The 19666-nt window shown below is 33.5% G+C and overlaps 1 protein-coding gene across 9 annotated transcripts in view; it reads right to left on the bottom strand.

Moving 5' to 3' along the window:
• Nucleotides 1-11777, bottom strand: part of LOC143244174 (protein retinal degeneration B-like) — a 73340-nt gene extending 61563 nt beyond the window's left edge. For 3 of the 9 annotated variants that reach the window (XM_076488382.1, XM_076488383.1, XM_076488389.1), the window contains exons 1-2: nucleotides 11642-11755; nucleotides 6389-6462 (exon numbers count right to left, since the gene is read on the bottom strand). In XM_076488382.1, the coding sequence (XP_076344497.1) occupies nucleotides 6389-6406 (18 nt within the window). In that variant the 5' untranslated portion in view covers nucleotides 6407-6462; nucleotides 11642-11755. Of the gene's footprint in view, nucleotides 1-6388; nucleotides 6463-11422; nucleotides 11459-11641 lie in introns of those variants that run through there. The other 6 variants (XM_076488381.1, XM_076488388.1, XM_076488374.1 and 3 more) reach the window with 4 other exon arrangements.
• Between the last annotated feature and the right edge of the window lie 7889 nt (nucleotides 11778-19666).

The following is a 19666-nucleotide window of genomic DNA, read 5'->3' as shown; positions in this document are numbered from 1 at the left end:
CAAGCGCCGACTACTAAATAGTGTTGTACAACGGATAGGTTAGATTAATTTGTTATTTGGTGTATGAACCTGAAAGACACGTGGACTGAAAAGACCAGGTCAGAGAACTCTAGCATGCAGGTGAAGCGGTTCTAAATCGAAAAATGGAACTAACGGAATGACACCACGAGCCTTGGGCCTCTCGACCCGTCAAATGGCACACTTAATAATTAAATCATGCTCGGCCTAATAAATTAATCAAATACACATACACCATATGCAAAAAAAAAAAAAAGAACGTCAGCATTTAACTAAATAAAGTAATTCTTTCGAGCTTCCAGGAACAAACAACTTCATAAACATGCAGTTAGTATTTCAGTGGTAAAAAATTAACTTGAGCAGAAAAGTCCGTGATGACAAGAAAACCCACTTGTAGAAAGTCGAAACGTTGTTCGCTCCTCTACCAGTGCTTTCTCTATCCATACCAGCCGTTTTAAAATATAATGAGCAGAAAAGTTAATCAGGGCTTATTTCTTGTTTCTCTTATAAGTCAGTGTAACAGCTACTTATACAACTGTTTGAAGACAACAACTACACAAATCTTGTGTAACTCAGTGTAACAGTTACTTGTATCACAATTCTGAAGACAACAACTACACAGATCTTGTGTAACTCAGTGTAATAGTTACTTGTATCACAGTCTGAAGACAACAACTACACAAATCTTGTGTAACTCAGTGTAATAGTTACTTGTACCACAGTCTGAAGACAACAACTACACAAATCTTGTGTAACTCAGTGTAATAGTTACTTCTATCACAGTCTGAAGACAACAACTACACAGATCTTGTGTAACTCAGTGTAATAGTTACTTGTACACAGTCAACAATTACACAGATCTTGTGTAACTCAGTGTAACAGTTACTTGTATCACAGTCTGAAGACAACAACTACACAAATCTTGTGTAACTCAGTGTAATAGTTACTTGTACCACAGTCTGAAGACAACAATTACACAGATCTTGTGTAACTCAGTGTAACAGTTACTTGTATCACAGTCTGAAGACAACAACTACACAAATCTTGTGTAACTCAGTGTAATAGTTACTTGTACCACAGTCTGAAGACAACAATTACACAGATCTTGTGTAACTCAGTGTAACAGTTACTTGTATCACAGTTTGAAGACAACAACCACACAGATCTTGTGTAACTCAGAGTTCAGTCCGGTTTAATCTGTAATATAATACTAGTGGCTACTCTATACTCCTGTTACAAATATTATGTAAACTCTGAACTACAGCACCATAAAACTGAATACAGATTTTTACATCATTAAAATTATATTTTTTGTAAGATTTTTCACAATTAAATTTTCTGAGTTTTCACAAAACAAAAAGATAAAACATTACTTTTTATTTCGTGTAACCACAAAGCTGTGTGCTCCAGCTCTCTCTCATTTAGAAGTAAAAGAAAATAGCGAAGACAGTTCGCCAAATCCATCTACCTCCAAATCTTGGGCTACTTGTTTAAAAACGAATAGTGGAATTGATCGTAACTTTATACCGCCACAAAGGCTGAAAGGGGAACATGTTCCGTGATGGGGTTCGAACTTGCGACCCTCAGCTTGTGTGCCGAACCTCCTTATATCATACACACGACGTACACTTCTAGGAGGTGAAAAAAAAGGCGGCTTTTACTAAAACAATCAACTTACCAAATACCCGGATGTAGTGCAGTGTATTATATTACTGACATTACATGTTATTATAAACATATTACGTATTACTCAATAATACACGTTGAAACACACAACCGACTGATAAATATAACTGCACAATTCTGTAACTGTACGCCCTTTTCCTAACTAACTCTGACTGTACGTACTTTCTTGATCAGAGATCACAATTCATAGGTTAAAAAGAAAATACGACATACGACATCACAGAGTAATTGACGACAAAGATTCGTTGCAGTTGACATTTCAATATAATAAAACTGATTTCAGAGCACAAACAAAATTAACATTTATATTTAGGTAGAATAACTACACTCTGAAATATTTTTCAGGGCGAATCTGTTGAGCATTTCTCACGCATACTTGTATATCTTTACGCTGTTATCACGTGCAAACTTCGGTGTCATTTCTCACTAGTGCATGCATTAGTAAGCTTCCTCCCTTGTTTCACGTCACAGGTGCGCTGTCGAAACAAGGTCACGTACAAGACTTCCTGAACACTTGGTGATCGTTCATTGGTAAAAAAACAACAACAACAACAACAGAGACTTTAAATACCAAAGGTTAAACTGCTCTCGCATACAGCAGAACATGACATATCCATTGGAGGAGCGGGAAGGAGGAGCCACAGCTTCCACGTCACTCTCACCCTTTTAAATACAAATATCTTCATATTTACAGGTCTCGGTGATAAGGTACCATTGTAATAAATTGTTTAATATACTGAGGAAGAAATATTTACACTTGCAATTGCCTATAACCTTAACTTAATCAACTTTCGCAACTTCCCAGACTTAACAGCGTCCTGACTCTTGGTGTTGATAACCAGCACCAATAACAAACGTGTTAGCACAGAACTGAAAACAAACATCAAAACAGTGATACTTGGTAACCAGCACCAATAACAAACTTGTTAGCACGGAACTGAAAACAAACATCAAAACAGTGATACTTGGTAACCAGCACCAATAACAAACTTGTTAGTATAGAACTGAAAACAAACATCAAAATAGTGATACTTGGTAACCAGCTCCAATAACAAACTTGTTAGCACGGAACTGAAAACAAACATCAAAATAGTGATACTTGGTAACCAGCTCTGATAACAAACTTGTTAGCACAGAACTGAAAACAAGGTTTCAATACCCATGGCAGACAGAGCACAGATAGCCCATTGTGTAGTTTTGTGCTTAACGACAAACAACCCAATAAATGTTTTAAATATTACCTAACTCCTCAGTATTTACTAAATACAAGGGAAAATATGCCTACATATATTAAAGATATGTGATATATATATATATATATATATATAGACACACACACACACCATATACTACTTGAAACACATACAGAGAAAAACAACATTCAATGTTAAATCAAACACAAGCTATTTTAACTGTGAATGATAATAGAAGGAAATGCTGTACAACTTGGAAAAATATTCATGGCAAACAGTCTCCTGTGCAGAGCTCTAAGTATCAACAGGAAAGCCTATAGTTAAACTGTTGTATCAGCTAAATGAAAGATACTTTCATGGACAGTTTTGTTATAACGATATTATTTGAGAACTAAATAAAATCTACCAAGAACAATTCTTCCATCCTGTTTTTTAACACTAATTTCTCCACTAATTTTTTAACCTTTAGAGTGTTAACTTTCTTGAAAGAAATATCTGTAATTATTCTTAAGGTGGCATTAGTGCATTCTTCCTCAAAAAATTAAACCAATTTGTTATGCTTATAAATCATTGTTTGACAGCTTATTATTATTTTAACATAATGTGTTTACTTACTCAAGTATTCTCACTAAAACTGTTTTTAAAAGTGACATTAATACACAAGGAATACAACAGTTTACTTTGAATTTTGAGCAAAGCTACACAAGGGCTATCTGTGCTATCCATTCCAAATTTAGCAGTGAAAGACTAGAGGGAAGGCAACCAGTAATCACCCACTACCAACTCTTAGACTACTCTTTCACCAACAGATAGTGGAATTGACTGTAACATTACAACACCCCCACAGCTAGAAGGGCAAGCATGTTTGAAATACAACAGGAACTCGGTAATTATGTACACTGTAGATAAAAACTGTATATATGATGAGTCGAATTTGTATTAACTATGTATCACATCATAATGTATAACTAAACTACACGTAACTGTTCACATACACACACACACACACACACACATATATATATAAACTGTACGTAACAATGAAAAATGATAAAATATCAGAAAAAGAAAAAAGAACAGAGTAAACAAGGAACTTTAGACAATAACTACATTTTCATGATGGTTAAACTAAACAATGTTTATGTAGTGACTCTCAATAATTCATACGAGAGTAGTTAAAGTAATGATAACTACATTTTCATAATGGTTAAAGAAAACAATGTTTATGTAATGACACTCAATAATTCATACGAGAGTAGTCCTGGACAAATGTCTTATGTTAAAATAACAATAACTACATTTTCATGATGGTTAAACAAAACAATGTTTATGTAGTGACACTCAATAATTCATACGAGAGTAGTTCTGGACAAATGTCTTATGTTAAAATAACAATAACTACATTTTCATGATGGTTAAACAAAACAATGTTTATGTAGTGACACTCAATAATTCATATGAGAGTAGTTCTGGACAAATGTCTTGTGTTAAAGTAACGATAACTACATTTTCATGATGGTTAAACAAAACAATGTTTATGTAGTGACACTCAATAATTCATACGAGAGTAGTTCTGGACAAATGTCTTGTGTTAAAGTAACGATAACTACATTTTCATGATGGTTAAACAAAATAATGTTTATGTAGTGACACTCAATTCATAAGAGTAGTTCTGGACAAATGTCTTACGTTAAAGTATTTACAGTTACTGACTTTTCTGACTTCATTATTATGTGTCTGTGTACAAGCACAGAGAAAAGACTAGTTATACACCATTATTCTGCTTGTAGTCATGTTTTTTTTTATGTTTTCAAAATGGTTAAAGCCTGCACCAATATTTAAACCCTACATTTTTCATAATTCTTGAATATTATAAGTTTAAATGTTTGTAATCTGTGAAAACAATCTTTGGACAACCTTACAACTGTACTTTTTCTCATGAAAACAAATCATCACACCAAATAGTTGTAGAAGTTCTAAACATTTGAATGAAAAACTTAAATGAACATAAGACTGTAAGGCAACACTCTTACTTGCAGTACAAATTATTAGTTCATATTATCACTGAAGTATTAACAAAAAATGCTAAAAAATAAGGCAAATGTTGTTGCATAATACTATTTTATAGATACTCAAGAAAATAATAACTTCCTCCAAAACCTAACATTATCCAGGTCTATCTTCATTCAAGCTTTATTAGTTAATCAAAACTAAACTTCACTCTGGAACTGACAGATTTACTCCAAACCTAAAGCTTTGATTGGAAAAGTTAAAAATACAGATATTTATCTCCAATTAATCATTCCAATCTACTTAAAGAAAAAAATTATTTGTACACAACATTACAAATCTGTCTGCTAATAAGTGGGAAATTATTGTGGGTTCACCTTCCAATGAAGGAAGTTGTAGTAACACTAGCCACTTTTACCAAACATATTAAACAGGCCATCCTGCTAAAGTCTTACACATTGTATTACTGTTACTATTTTTCATCTTACAAACATCTAACATGGAAAATCACAAAGAATGTTCACTATGATCACTCCATCATAAGTTGTTTTATATAAGTACATAAATTTCCATTAGCCACAAAAAAGATGCAAAGCTAATTTAAATTTAATTTCATTGGGTAAACAGAAAATAGTTTAAGTAAATATTACAAATTGAATGTCAAACTCATGTGTCACGTACTACTAAAAAAAATGCAACAACAGTGAAGAGGGTTAGTTTTAATCACCAAATACAGAATACAGTGTAACATTACCCATACAGTTAGGGTGGATAAAACTTAGGGCTGGTGTTACTGGTAATGGTAGTGCTATAGTTTATCAACTATACCTAAAACTAGTTGGGCAGTTAAGACATGAGCTAATATCATCAAAACAAAATAACAGTTCTTCAAACCTTAATTTTGTTAGAAACCTAATATAATTATATATGAGGGTATTGTGCTACATAAAACAGAATAACTATATAAAAGTTAATTATCTAATATTTGTATTTTTTTTTTAATTTCATTTTCAAATGTTAAAAAATACCACCCCAGAAATTTGTATACATCATGTATCATGAACAATAATATAACAACAGATAATTTAAACCTCAAAACCCCAAACAAAATCTGAACTTGAGTAAATATACAAACTTGGCTAATTTATTGAAAAATTCTTACAATGCACACACACACACACACACACACTTGTATGTATCATTTTAAAACCTGTGTTAATTGTAAGTTCATATATGTATGTTTAGAAAAGATTTAGTTTTAATACTGATAAAAGATATCTTCCAACTGTCTGTTCTTTAAAATAATTTTATTTCTAAAATACTATGTTTCAGTTAAATATTTTTTAAATCACAATACTGTATTAATAAATATGAAACTATTGATCTAATGCAGCATTTGAACATCGTAGTTCAGAATTTTCAGAAGTTTAGGGAGATGTAACCTAGTGGGTAAACAGATCAAATAGAAAATAATCACATACCCCTGGCTCCAGGACCATGGATAACTTACTGTTTTCTTTTGGTAAAGGAGAGGGAAGGCTTACACTGGACCTACCTGTCCATAGAAGTGTGAGAAATGCAAAACTTTTCACAAAAATGCAAGTTTAGGGTCATTAGGTCAAAGACAAGTTATATACAGTAAATAAGTGAACAAGTAGACAAGTTGTATTCACATTAAAATCTGTAACATTACCAAACTGCTGAATGTGTATGGTTTATTGGACTGCTAATGTTGACAGCAAGAATACTAGATCCAAAAGACATGAGCAAGAAACATTAAGAGTAAGAATCAATAGAAACAAGAAATAGAACTTTGGAAATGCCCCATTTTTACACACAAGCAAAGCTTTTGTAAGATATTACACAAATCCACAAGTTTCTATATAATTCAAAATCATCCAGAGTGAGACTTCTGTATTACTTGTCTGATGTGCTGTCTTTCTAGACATTCCTGGAGAAACACACATTAGCTTGAGACTGAAGAATGGTAGTATATAAGTATTAGCACATGCTTACAACCTTTGGACATGTGGCCAATATGGACATAAATATATACAGAAGTTGCAAGGAAATTTAGAAAAAGTACATCCATATACCTAAATAAAGATGTACAGTAATTATGACAGAGTGAATTTAGTAGCTTTTCCAGCTAGGACACCAGTAACTTTAGTTAAACTTTAACAATGTATTTCTCTTACAAAAAACACCTATACATCAAAATTTCATATTTCCCAAATTGAATTATACATCGTTGATGTTCAGAAACTAAAAGCATCTTGTGCTTTTATACTGACCAATCATACTATATACTACTTATCATTATCACAAGTCCTCCACCATTTCTCAGTGTGTCCAGAATGTGTTAAACTTAGGTACTGATTCAACATGAAACATGGGCTTAATATTACCCAGATTGCAATGTCTTTATTGCTACAAAAGTATAAAAACCTTAAAACTTGAAAAAAGTAAAAAAGTCAGGTTCTTTTAACACCATTATTGATGCACATACATTACAACAAAACCAGTTTTCATAGTTGGGAAAATTTCTATAAATAAAATAACAGTAAGACATTGTGCACAAGTTGCTTCTCCATGGTCAACAGTACAAAATTAGTGATGACTACACACTGACAAACATACTGTCTAAAGAAAAGATACTGTGAACTAGCCAGTTCTAAACTCCACCATGAAAGATAAATTATTCTCTCAACCAAATTTATTTTACAAAAATGTATATGTTTCAATTCCAAACAAATATTTGACCAGTTCATTTTATATTGTGTATGTTGAGTTTACTGCATGAAACTTGTTTTTAAACTAAATCATTCAACAAATATTCTATTCTTTAACTTTTATATAGTGACAACCTTATATACAAGTTTTAACAGAAATTCTGCACTGTATTAATTATTTTTATGATACAAGTTTAAAATAAATTAAATCTACTTATGAGATTTTCAAAATCATAAATTAACCATCTGAAAGGTAAATTTAAAATCATGAATTAACCCTTTTACAGTATGTTTGAAATTGTAAATCACATTCTTAAAGGAAGGTTTTAAATCATAAATCACATCTTTTTAGAAAAGTTTGAAATCATTCATCAGATATTTTAAAGTAAATTCCAAATGACAGATGAGTATGTTAAAAAAAAACATAGCACAAACTGTTGACTCTACCCAGATAGTCAAGGGAATTAAAAAAATAAATAAATAATGACCAGTTATACATGAAACTTATGATTCTATCTTCTTGTTGATGTTTTTAAAAGATATTTTGACTTATAAAATCCTTATTTTTTACTTGAATAGCATAAAAATATTTGCTATGAAATAATTCAAAACAATGAAATACACAACCTTAGCAACAGACCATTTAGATGTTGCCTTTCAACAACCATTCATGATACAGGTTACAAGTGTCTTTAATATTACCCCTGCTAAGAGATTACCTTGGCTGGTAACTTTACCACTGCTGACTAGACTGAGTAGCACTAAAAGCTTACATATATATCAAAACAATACCTTCTAGGAGCCATCAAAATGAAAGACTGAGGCTTGAAGTTGACCCCACCCCCTCCCTGAAGGTGTTGCAAATGGAGGTTTCTGTTTCGAACTGAAGAGAACTAGAAGTATTAGTCCAGAAAAGAAAACAGCAAGTGATTATGAACCAGAAAAAGTGACTGAAATTCACTAGAAGTTTGAGCCAATAACAGGAGTCATTATTTCACCTCTCCGTCTATATAATATAGTGTTCTGTGTGTGTAGATAGTAAGAGAATAATAACTAAGGAAGATGAATGAAAGTACTTGTGAATGATATTATGATATTTATACTCCAAAAAACAATTACCAACAAAGCTTCTATGAAGGAAAATCCTAGACTAGACTGGTAAATCCATTATTAGTATTAAAATGTGCTACTATGAGCCAAGTTAACCGATCATTTTTTATATCTGTGTATTTAGTAAAAGATGTTTCTTAAAAACTACGGCATGAGTTGCGTCCAATGTGCTGTAATTCATCACTATTGTTATTGTCTCGCTCAATAAAGTTACAACTGTTAACCTGACACATTACTTCAAAAATATTAGACAATTTTGATTAGAAATAACAGAAAGAAAAAATTTAAGTGCTAACACTGATAGGAGCACTCATTCGTACAGTAGTTAGAAAACAACTGATTTTCACTGCATTGTGAAAAACATTTGAAGACCTATTAAATTAACAAGTTACTTACTAACCTGAAGCAAGACCATGGTTACACAAAGCACAACCCTTCTTGAGCTTAAGAAACAGGAAACATGATGCTAAAAGAGCCACATCATAGAAGATACCACCTATTATAGCAGGTGGATTCCACATCATATAATCTTTAATATTGTGGTTCTGAATGACAAAATTCAGCAAAGCAGAAGTAATTAATGGGCTTAATATTCACCACACAAATTACTTTTCACTTCAGATGTTTTAATTTTTCTTAGTATGTCTATACCAGGTTTCCAAATAGAAACATCTAAAAACAGTATTTCAGACCTACTTTTTGTCAGTAATAAGTCATCACTCAAAATGTTTATTTTGTTCTATTTCACAGCTTATGCTACTAAATGAAAACAGTCAATGGTCAATTAAGCTATTTTTTAGTTCTAATACAGTGCCTATTACAATCACAGTACTTTGCTACAGAAGTTTTTGTTAACAATAAAACTTAATGTTATACAATGAAAGAAACAAAAGTTTTTGACACAAGAACCAGAAGAAGAAAAAAAACTTATTAAGACAGTAGCCTGACAGCATCTAATAGTTTGACTCATGAAAAAAATAACTCATACAAGCTTTCTCACATCTGGTATTTAGATATAGAAATTACACCTATTAAAATAAATACATCTCCACATCTTCCAAAATTTATAAAAAGAAAAGGATAAGGTCATTAAGGCAATTAAGACATATAAGAACTATTATCTAAATATGTTTGTTTCTATTATTAGTACTAAGTGTCTACTGTGTTGGTTGTTTGTAAAATGAATTAGTTTAGGGAAAAAAGGGTTACACCAAAAACATGTTTATTCACTAAATAAAAAGTGAGTTTGTGGAAAATCAAACATATTTTATCATCTTGTTTGTATAATATTGGTTATAAAAAATCATGACAAGCTTTTAATAATAAAAACCTAAAAGACACATCTCTAATTTCTGAAATCAAGGAATGAGCTCTGATTTCACTGTAAATCCACTATCATATATTTTACTTATCACTGCAGAAAAGATAATTAAATATTAAAGATTTAAATAAGTTATTACAAGAATAAATCCACTATTCAACTTGATTCACAATTATAATATAAATAATTAACATTTAAACATATAATGCCTTCCAATTTCATTGGTACAATTAATTTCAGACGAAATAAGTTTACCCCCCTTAACTTTGGGCATATTTTAGCAATTATTTTAAATAATTTGTAGACTTCAAAAACTCCACAAAAATCAAATTATTTAAGGTGTATAAGATTTAAATGGTTAAAAAAAACACAAATTTTAGCACCACCCTCACTACATAAAGAATCACAAGGTATTTTTACTGAAAACTTTCCTAATTAAGTTTGAATGAATAATTCCCATTAAGTAAGAATATCTATACATTTTGATATTTAACATATTGTATAGCATATGCCACAAACTGATCAAAGATTGAACAGTGTGTATATCATCTGATTATCAGAACAGTGCATTTTCTCTATGACACAACAAAATCATAATTTGTGATATAAAATCAGGCAAAACTTTTCAAGGGAAATGTTAAATATAATGATATATTGACTTACTCTTATATTTTAAATCCCAACTTTCTAAGCATAAATGATTAATAACAGTAAACTTTATTGGTAGAAACAATATGAATGGCATAATTTTGACTTAAAATTGGTTGTTTTCTAATATTAACAATTTCAAACTGTTTTTTTTAATAAAATAATTTCACGCACATAAATGACAATGTGAATGTTCATTAAAAATCACTTATGCAAATTATACAAAATGTATGATAACTGATATTACACTACAACTATGACAATTTACGAATTTCTAAAAATACTAATAAAAGAAAAAATAAATAAAGTAAGCTTAGAAATAAACAGCAAATGTATTTTTACAAAACACAACAAGGCCTAAGGTAAGGCATTAAATATTTAATGAGTTTGGCAAACACATTTATATCAATAAACAACAGTAAGCCTAACTTTATATTTTTTTGGTTTGGTTTGTTTTGAATTTCACGCAAAGCTACTCGAAGGATATCTGCGCTAGCCGTCCCTAATTTAGCAGCGTAAGACCCGAGGGAAGGCAACTAGTCATCGCCGCCAACTCTTTTACCAAAAGAATAGTGAGATTGATTGTAACATTATACACCCCCACGGGTGAAAGGACGAACATGTTTGGTGTGATGGGAATTCAAACCTACGACCCTCAAATCACAAGTCCAGTGCCTTATCCACTTAGCTATGCTGGGCCCTACCTTTACTACGTACTATAAGTGTTGCAGGGCCATGAAGTTTCACTATCGTGACGCTATTATTAGTATTCCAATCATTACAAATTGCTTTCTTCAACTTTGATTTTGATAGAACTATTATTAACTATTTAAAACGTGCAAAAATTTAAGTAACAAAAAAATGCCATAAATTACAAATTTAAATAATGAAAATTAAAGTACAAAAGAAATATTGCATCTTACGACGGAAAAAGGCTTAGGACATATTTTTTTCTTGTTAATTCTGTTGAATTTCCCTATTACTTGCAACACTCGACTGTTATATCGCCAACCCACACTGACACTGCCGTTGTTGACACAACAAAATTTTCCGAAGTTTAAAACCTGGAACCTAAAAATCGATGTTAACATAACAGTTGCATTTAATTATTACCATACAGAACATAATTTTTTTATGTGCTATTATTTCAATTATAACATTACACTAAATATAAAATTAATATCATAATATTTAATAATAATTATATATAACATATTACATATAATGATATAATATTTATAATATTCAAAATGCCCCCCCACTAGCACAGCGGTAAATCTACGGATTTAAAACGTAAGAATCAGAGGTTCGATTCCCCTCGGTAGGCTCAGCAGACAGCCCGATGTTGCTTTGCTATAAGAAAATACACACACAAATACACGATATGCACAACATTACAATTAATTTCTATTCAGACGTCATTATTTCCCCAGTAGCTTAGCGGTATGTCTGCGGACTTACAACGCTAAAAACCGGGTTTCAATACCCGTGGTGGGCAGAGCACAGATAGCCCATTGTGTAGCTTGGTGCTTAATTCAAAACAACAACAACATTAGACGTTATTTATTTGTGAAATTAGGCCTACCGTTAGTTACATGGGACTTGTAAAAATTGTATAGGCCAGGCATGGCCAGGTGGTTAAGACCAGCGACTCATAATCTGAGGACTACAGGTTCGAATACTCGTCACACCAAGCATGCTCGCTCCTTTTAGCCGCGAGGACGTTATAATCACGGTCAATCCCACAATTCCTTGGTAAAAAAGTGGCCCAACAGTTGACGGTGGGTGATGATGACTAGCTGCCTTCCTTCTAGTCTTCCACAGCTAAATTAGGAAAAGCTAATGTACCTCGTGTAGCTTTGCACAAAATTCAAACCAAACAAAAATCTTTATTTTCAAGTAACACCAGTTAACAAATTTTAAAACTAATTGAAGCAAAAATGAAAAAACAGACGATTTTATAATTCATTTGAAGTCAAAACTGGCCCTCGTATATAATCTATTGTTACCTTAACAAATTAATGAAAACTGCGAAAACACCCACAACTGATACGCAAATACAAAATAGAGCCATCCAGTCACAGCGGCATGTCTGCAGACTTACAAAGTTAGAATCCGGGTTTCGATACCTGTGGTGAGCAGAGCACAGATAGCCCACTGTGCTGCTTTGTGCTTTATTACAAACCAATAAACAATACCAAAAATTATTACCTTTGTATATTTGGCTAAAAATTCTGTTAAGTTAAAGGGTCATAAATTATGACAAAAACGCAAATATTAACAGTTTGTTCTTCATCAAGCAGAATTCTACATGTAGTACTTTACGCGCTCTACTGAAAACGGGTATGAAACTCAGCTAACTACCTAAATTTATTGACTTATCTTAGTTATAGTATAATGTTTTCTACAGAAAATTATTCATGATTTAAACTAAATACTCTTGGTTAAAGGATTTCTGTGTTTGTGACGAAAACATTCCACATTTATTGCAATACTTTGCTGATGCATTGTGGATAAACCAATTACAACAGCTTATTAAAATTTCATTCATTAAAAAACATTTCATATGATATTATCAAATACAAAACAAAAATTGAAATTTCTAGCTAATACTTCAAGTATATTAAAAACTGCCTACTAGCAGTCAGTAATGAGTTTGACGGTTTAATGTTCAATCTAGGGTTTTAAAACCCGCCGTGAGTAGAATACAAATAACTTACTGTGTATCTTTAAATCAATTACAATAAATGTATTTAAGTTCGGGACGTTTTGCCGTTTAACCTATTGTTGTTGGTCCCCAGGTTGGACAGCGATAAGTCGACGGATTTACAATACTAAAATCAGAGGTTCCATTCCTTCGGAGAATACGCGAGCTAGTCCGATGTGACTTTAATATAAGAAACATACACTGAGGACTCGCTTCTTTTTATTCCGTAATTCATAAAAATTGTGTTGAGATTTTTACGAGGTCTATTAAAAAAATACGCGGACTGTTTGAATTGCGCGGCTCCAGTTGGTTCCAGGGGAATCCGCTTGGTGTCGCTAGGTTCGCACAGATCAGCTGAATACGACGCCATTTCCCGATTGCAGATATCTTCATTTGTGTATTAGCTACGCGGTTTTAAGTGAAGTGCGATTTTTTCGTTTGGCGGATTTCAGAATGAATGACCTGAAGGAGCAACGACTTGCTGTGAAATTTTGTGTTAAACTTGGAAAATCTGCGACTGAAACTTTGCTATGCTTAACACGGCTTACGGTGATGTTGCTATGAAGCGTACGGCATGTTTCAAGTGGCATGAACGTTTTAAGGATGGTCGACAGTCCATTGAAGATGATGAGCGTCCTGGACGTCCTTCCACGTCAACTGACGACCCACAAGTCGACAAAATCAACACCCTGGTGCGGGCAAATCGACGTCTGACTGTCAGGGAGCTTGCTGAAGAGTGTGGGATATCAGTTGGATTTTGTTACGAGATTTTGACCGAAAAATTGAAGATGCACCGCGTTGCTACGAAATTTGTGTCTCAGAACTCGTGAGTTTTTGGCCAAACACTCGATCACTGTTCTTCCCCCCCCTACTCACCTGACCTTGCTCCTTGCGATTTTTTCTTGTTCCCCAAACTCAAAAGACCCTTGAAAGGAAGAAGATTTGAGACGATTCCCGAGATTAAGGTAAATGCGACGAAGGAGCTGGAGGACATTACAAAAGAAGCGTACCAGGACTGTTTCAACAAGTGGAAACACCGTTGGGATAAGTGTGTGCGTTGGGGAGGAGAGTACTTTGAAGGGGTCCCAGACCTGTAACTTCTAAATAAAGTACATTTTGTTTTATGACGTCAGTCCGCGTATTTTTTGAACAGCCCTCGTATAATATATTTAATATTAAAGTAGAAATATCAAACAGCACTTTAGTCAAAAGTATTATTTCTACTTTGATTAAGAACGTACCTGTGTATGTTTTACTATGTTAAGAACGTACCTGTGTATGTTTTACTATGTTAAGAACGTACCTGTGTATGTTTTACTATGTTAAGAACGTACCTGTGTATGTTTTACTATGAGCTTACGATCAACGTCTTGGGTGTTTGGCAGCACAACTCATAGAATCATTTACAAATCATCCCAGCTTGATTACAATCATTATAAAACTGCAGTTACTAAAGATAACATTAAAATGTGTGGAAATATACATTGTGGTCAATACCGATTTAGTTTGTTATTACGTTTATTTTACTGTTTTGGTGTTTGTTTGTTTTGAGTTTCGCGTAAGGTTACTCGAGGGCCATCTGCGCTAGCCGTCACTAATTTAGCAGTGTAAGACTAGAGGGAAGGCAGCTTGTCGTCACCATCCACTACAAACCTTTGGGCTACTTTTTTTTACCAACGAATAGCGGGGTTGATCGTCACATTATAACGCCCCCACGGCTTTTCAGCCGAGCATGTTTGGTACGACCGGTATTCGAACCCGCGACCCTCGGATTAGGAGTCGAACGCTTAACACGCTTGGTTACGTCGGGCCCCACGGTTGTATATATGATAGCCACCAAAACATAACGATTGCCGAAAGGGAAAAAATCGTAACGTAAATATGGATTTTAGTGTCATCTGTTGTCTAAAATTAGAACTTTTAAGAAGTATTTCATGGTTTCCAAAAACAGATCTTTTGAAAAGAAAATGTGATATCCTGTTGGCATTGCTCAGTAACGTGTTGAATGTGTTTTATGATAAAGCCATTGATTCTATACCTTTCAAACCATCGCCATTCTATTAAAAGATAAAAAAAAAACATTGCTCAACAACAGAGAACAAGGTCTACCATTAAAATTTCAAAGTATGATCATGTTTTCTCACGACCCGATGACGGTCCGAGACTAGACCAAACGTTCGTTAAGAGTTATTCACGAATTAATAACAAGTACTCAATGTTATGATTTTCAATTTGTTTTTCACATTTTATGTTTCCAACTGATATTTGCATATTTTAAACTTTTTCGCTGTTTCACAGGCCCGGCATGGCCAAGCGTGTTAAGGCGTGCGACTCGTAATTCATCGTTAGTTTTATCTGGTGAGCATAGTTTTACGGCTGTGTTTATTTGGTTTCTTAGTATGTTGAGTTTTTGTTTTGTTTCATGTGCTGAGTCCTAAGGAATATATAGTCCAGTATGGGTGATTTTTCGGTGGATTTCTGTTTTGAATTGTGTGTCGGTTCTTGTAATTTTGAGGTTAAGAAATGATATTTGATTACTTTCTTCCTGTTCACATGTGAAGTTAATGTTGGGATGTATAGAGTTAATGTGATTGAAAAAATTAAGTATGTGTTCTGTAGTTTTGAATCCCGCAACCGTGTCATCTACATATCTGTACCAGTATAGTGGTGGATGTAATGCTGTGTTAATTGCTTGTGTTTCAACTTGTGTCATAAAAATATTGGCTAGAACTGGTGATACTGGGTTGCCCATGCTTAGGCCATTTGTTTGTATATAGTTGTGGTTATTGAACATGAAGTTTGTCTTTATTAGCAACCCTCCTAGAATTCACCACGAATGGTAGAACGACCCAGATCTATAGAAAAAATATGGTTTTTTGTTAGAAATGTATAGTTCTGTATATTCCTTGAAAGTTAGTATTAAATGATGAACCAAATCTATATTTCGAAACAATAAAACAGACAGTCTGATAGGAGTTTAGGTAACTTGTAGCTCCTTACCTTCTTTAATTTCAGACTCGACATGAGGTATTCTCTCCTGGAGAATGTGTTGGTGACTAACAAGGTTGTCAAAATCATTGTTCAAATTTCATCTTACTGCAGCTAAAGTTCAGTGATCCATCCCGAAAGTGAACAAAGTACGGATGTGCTTCACAACGAACTAAATCATTTCATGGCTTTGGATAAAACAGTAAAGACGGAGAATTCGACCATCTGTTTAAAACAACAACAGAACAACAAAAACCCGATCATAATCTTTCTTTAGTAGATAAGTTTTGATCTCTTTTATTTTGTTTGTTGGTTTTAGCACAAAGCAACACAATAAGTTTTCTGCATTATTTATGACAGAAGGAAGTGTTGCAGTAAAAACCATCATTAGACTTTCATACAAATGCTCTTCATGATTATTACTACTAAACGTGTAATTGTATACAAACCTTTCATTACCAGATCAATATTTATAATATTACATTAACTAGAATGCATTATTAATAATGAAAAGTTGGAAATATGGTTCACTAATGATCATCTTCTATGGACGTTCTATATATATATTATTAGAAATGGTACCCTGAATATTATGCCTTATGTCAGGTTTCAGTAACCACTTTCACTAGTATCACTGGCCCCAATTTTATTTTAACAGATGAGAACACTCAGATTCAGGACAATGTCTCACCTCCATGATTACTGAGTCTCACTTTGAAACAAACTAACTCTTGATGTTGCATACTCATTCGTAAATACAAAGTTTTGCACACACAAAAAACGTCTTTGTTACAAACACATCAGATTTCACTTGTGTAAACTCTTAAACTTTCTAAATAAATTTAAATATTAATGAAGTTTAAATTTGCAGGTCTTGTAATATTCAAAGAGTTAACTACTCATCATTACTAAATGGTATTAAGTATCTAAGATTTTCGTGGATTCTTCCTTTATTTATATTTAACGTTAGTGAGGAAGAGAGAACTTCACAACTAGTTCACCACAACAATTATGATGATATAGTTCTATGTTGTTGATATATTTACGTTATTTCAGGTTGCTAATGGTGAGTACAGGAATACATCAAATACTGTACATTATCTAATATTATCCACATTACTTTAATTGTTTAATTGTTTAGAATTAAGCACAAAGCTACTCAATGGGCTATCTGTGCTCTGCCCACCACGGGTATCGAAACCCGGTTTTTAGTGTGCAAGTCCGCAGACATACCACTGTGCCACTGGGGCATCCACATTACAATAGATCGACTTTTAAAATGAGAAACGTTGTTTGATTCGTTTTATTTTTACTCCCTTTAAACATTTTAAAGCAGAAACATTTATTTGATATTGGCAAATTCATTTACTTTCTTCTGTTTATACTGTTATGTCATGAAAGACATTCATTAATAGTACTGATTTTTATTATTTATTTTATTTGCAATTAATAGTTTGATTTTTGTATTTAGTACATTTATAATACTTTATTTCTCTTTAAACAGGTTTTTATTGTTGTTATTATTGTACTCGTGTTGCAGTATCAGTATTATTTTCTTTTTCACAGCATTATATTTACAGTAGGTTGCTGTTGCTATTTTGAATTAAGCACAAAGCTACACAATGGGCTATCTGTGCTCTGACCACCACGGGTATCGAAACCCGGTTTTTAGCGTTGTAAGTCCGCAAACATACCGCTGGAGCCACTTGGAGGCATTTACAGTAGGAAAAGTCAGTCTTCACAGCCTGACGATAGACGTCAGTCTGATACGTGGTAGGCCCGGCATTGCCAGGTGGTTAGGGCGCTCGACTCGTAATCTCAGTGTCGCGGGTTCGAATCCCCGTCACACCAAACATGCTTGCCCTTTTAGCTGTAGGGGCGTTATAACGTGTCGGTCAATCCCACTACTCGTTGGTAAAAGAGTAGTCCAAGAGTTGGCGGTGGGTGGTGATGACTAGCTGCCTTCCTTCTAGTCTTACACTGCTAACTTAGGAACGGCTAGTACAGGTAACCCTCGTGTAGTTTTGCGCAAAATTAAAAAACAGACAAATATTCGAAACATCGTACAAAGTAAAGCATAGAAAGTTTTGATTGAGAGGTATCAATTCATTCTTTATTATCATTTATCTGAGTTTTTCTTCTCACGTCTCATTTAACAAAATTCATTTAAAAATTATAACAGCTTAATAATGACGTCAAATGGAACTGTGCGAGTATTGTTTCCTGGCTTTTTAAACAGTGACAATGTATTTTACTAAGCATTGTTTAACGATACGTTCCAAGTGAGAATTTCAAAGTTGTTCTATCTCAGTAGGCCTGGCATGGCCGAGCGCGTAAGGCGTGCGACTCGTAATCCGAGGGTCGCGGGTTCGCGCCCGCGTCGCGCTAAACATGCTCGCCCTCCCAGCCGTGGGGGCGTTATAATGTGACGGTCAATCCCACTATTCGTTGGTAAAAGAGTAGCCCAAGAGTTGGCGGTGGGTGAGTAGTGATGACTAGATGCCTTCCCTCTAGTCTTACACTGCTAAATTAGGGACGGCTAGCACAGATAGCCCTCGAGTAGCTTTGTGCGAAATTCCAAAACAAATCTATCTCAGCAACGTTAATGTAAGAACAAGTTTTCGGAAAGTTAGTGAAGTATATTACACAGTCCACTAAACTTATCAAATCATATATTATAGAGAGCGAATTACTTTTGAATAGTTGGCGTATCTTGAATAATTTTATTCACTTTAATTATTGTTAAGTAATTTCATTCGAATTCTTAGCTTTCACTTAGAAAATTTTTATCAACAGAATATTTTATTAACGAGAATTTAGGGTTAACGCCACTTTAAATGGCTCGGCAGGACCAGATCATTAGGCTGCAGGACTCATAATACAGTGAAACGTGTCTAAAGCGGAATCAAAAATATTCAAAATATACATAAGTACACAAAATCTTAATCAAATTTATTTGAAGAAAGTGTCCAATTTCAATTGTTTAGTTTTTTTAATGCGCTTTCTCATGCGGTTAAAAGAGAATGCTAATATTATGACTTTTTCGTGAAGTTCATTTCACCCTTCACTTTTGCATACAATTCGATAGCGTTAATATAACTAAACACTTGTGATGAAGTAGGAATTTCTATTTCCTCACACACTTTTCCAGGCCTGACATGGCCAAGCGTGTTAAGGTGTGCGACTTGTAATCTGAGGGTCGCGGGTTCGCATTCCCGTCGCGCCAAACATACTCACCTTTTCAGCCGTGGGG

This window comes from Tachypleus tridentatus, chromosome 2 (assembly GCF_004210375.1).
Source record: "Tachypleus tridentatus isolate NWPU-2018 chromosome 2, ASM421037v1, whole genome shotgun sequence".
Lineage (NCBI taxonomy): Eukaryota > Metazoa > Arthropoda > Merostomata > Xiphosura > Limulidae > Tachypleus > Tachypleus tridentatus.
The sequence above is the reverse complement of the archived record's forward strand: the minus strand, read 5'-3'. Positions and strand labels throughout refer to the sequence as shown.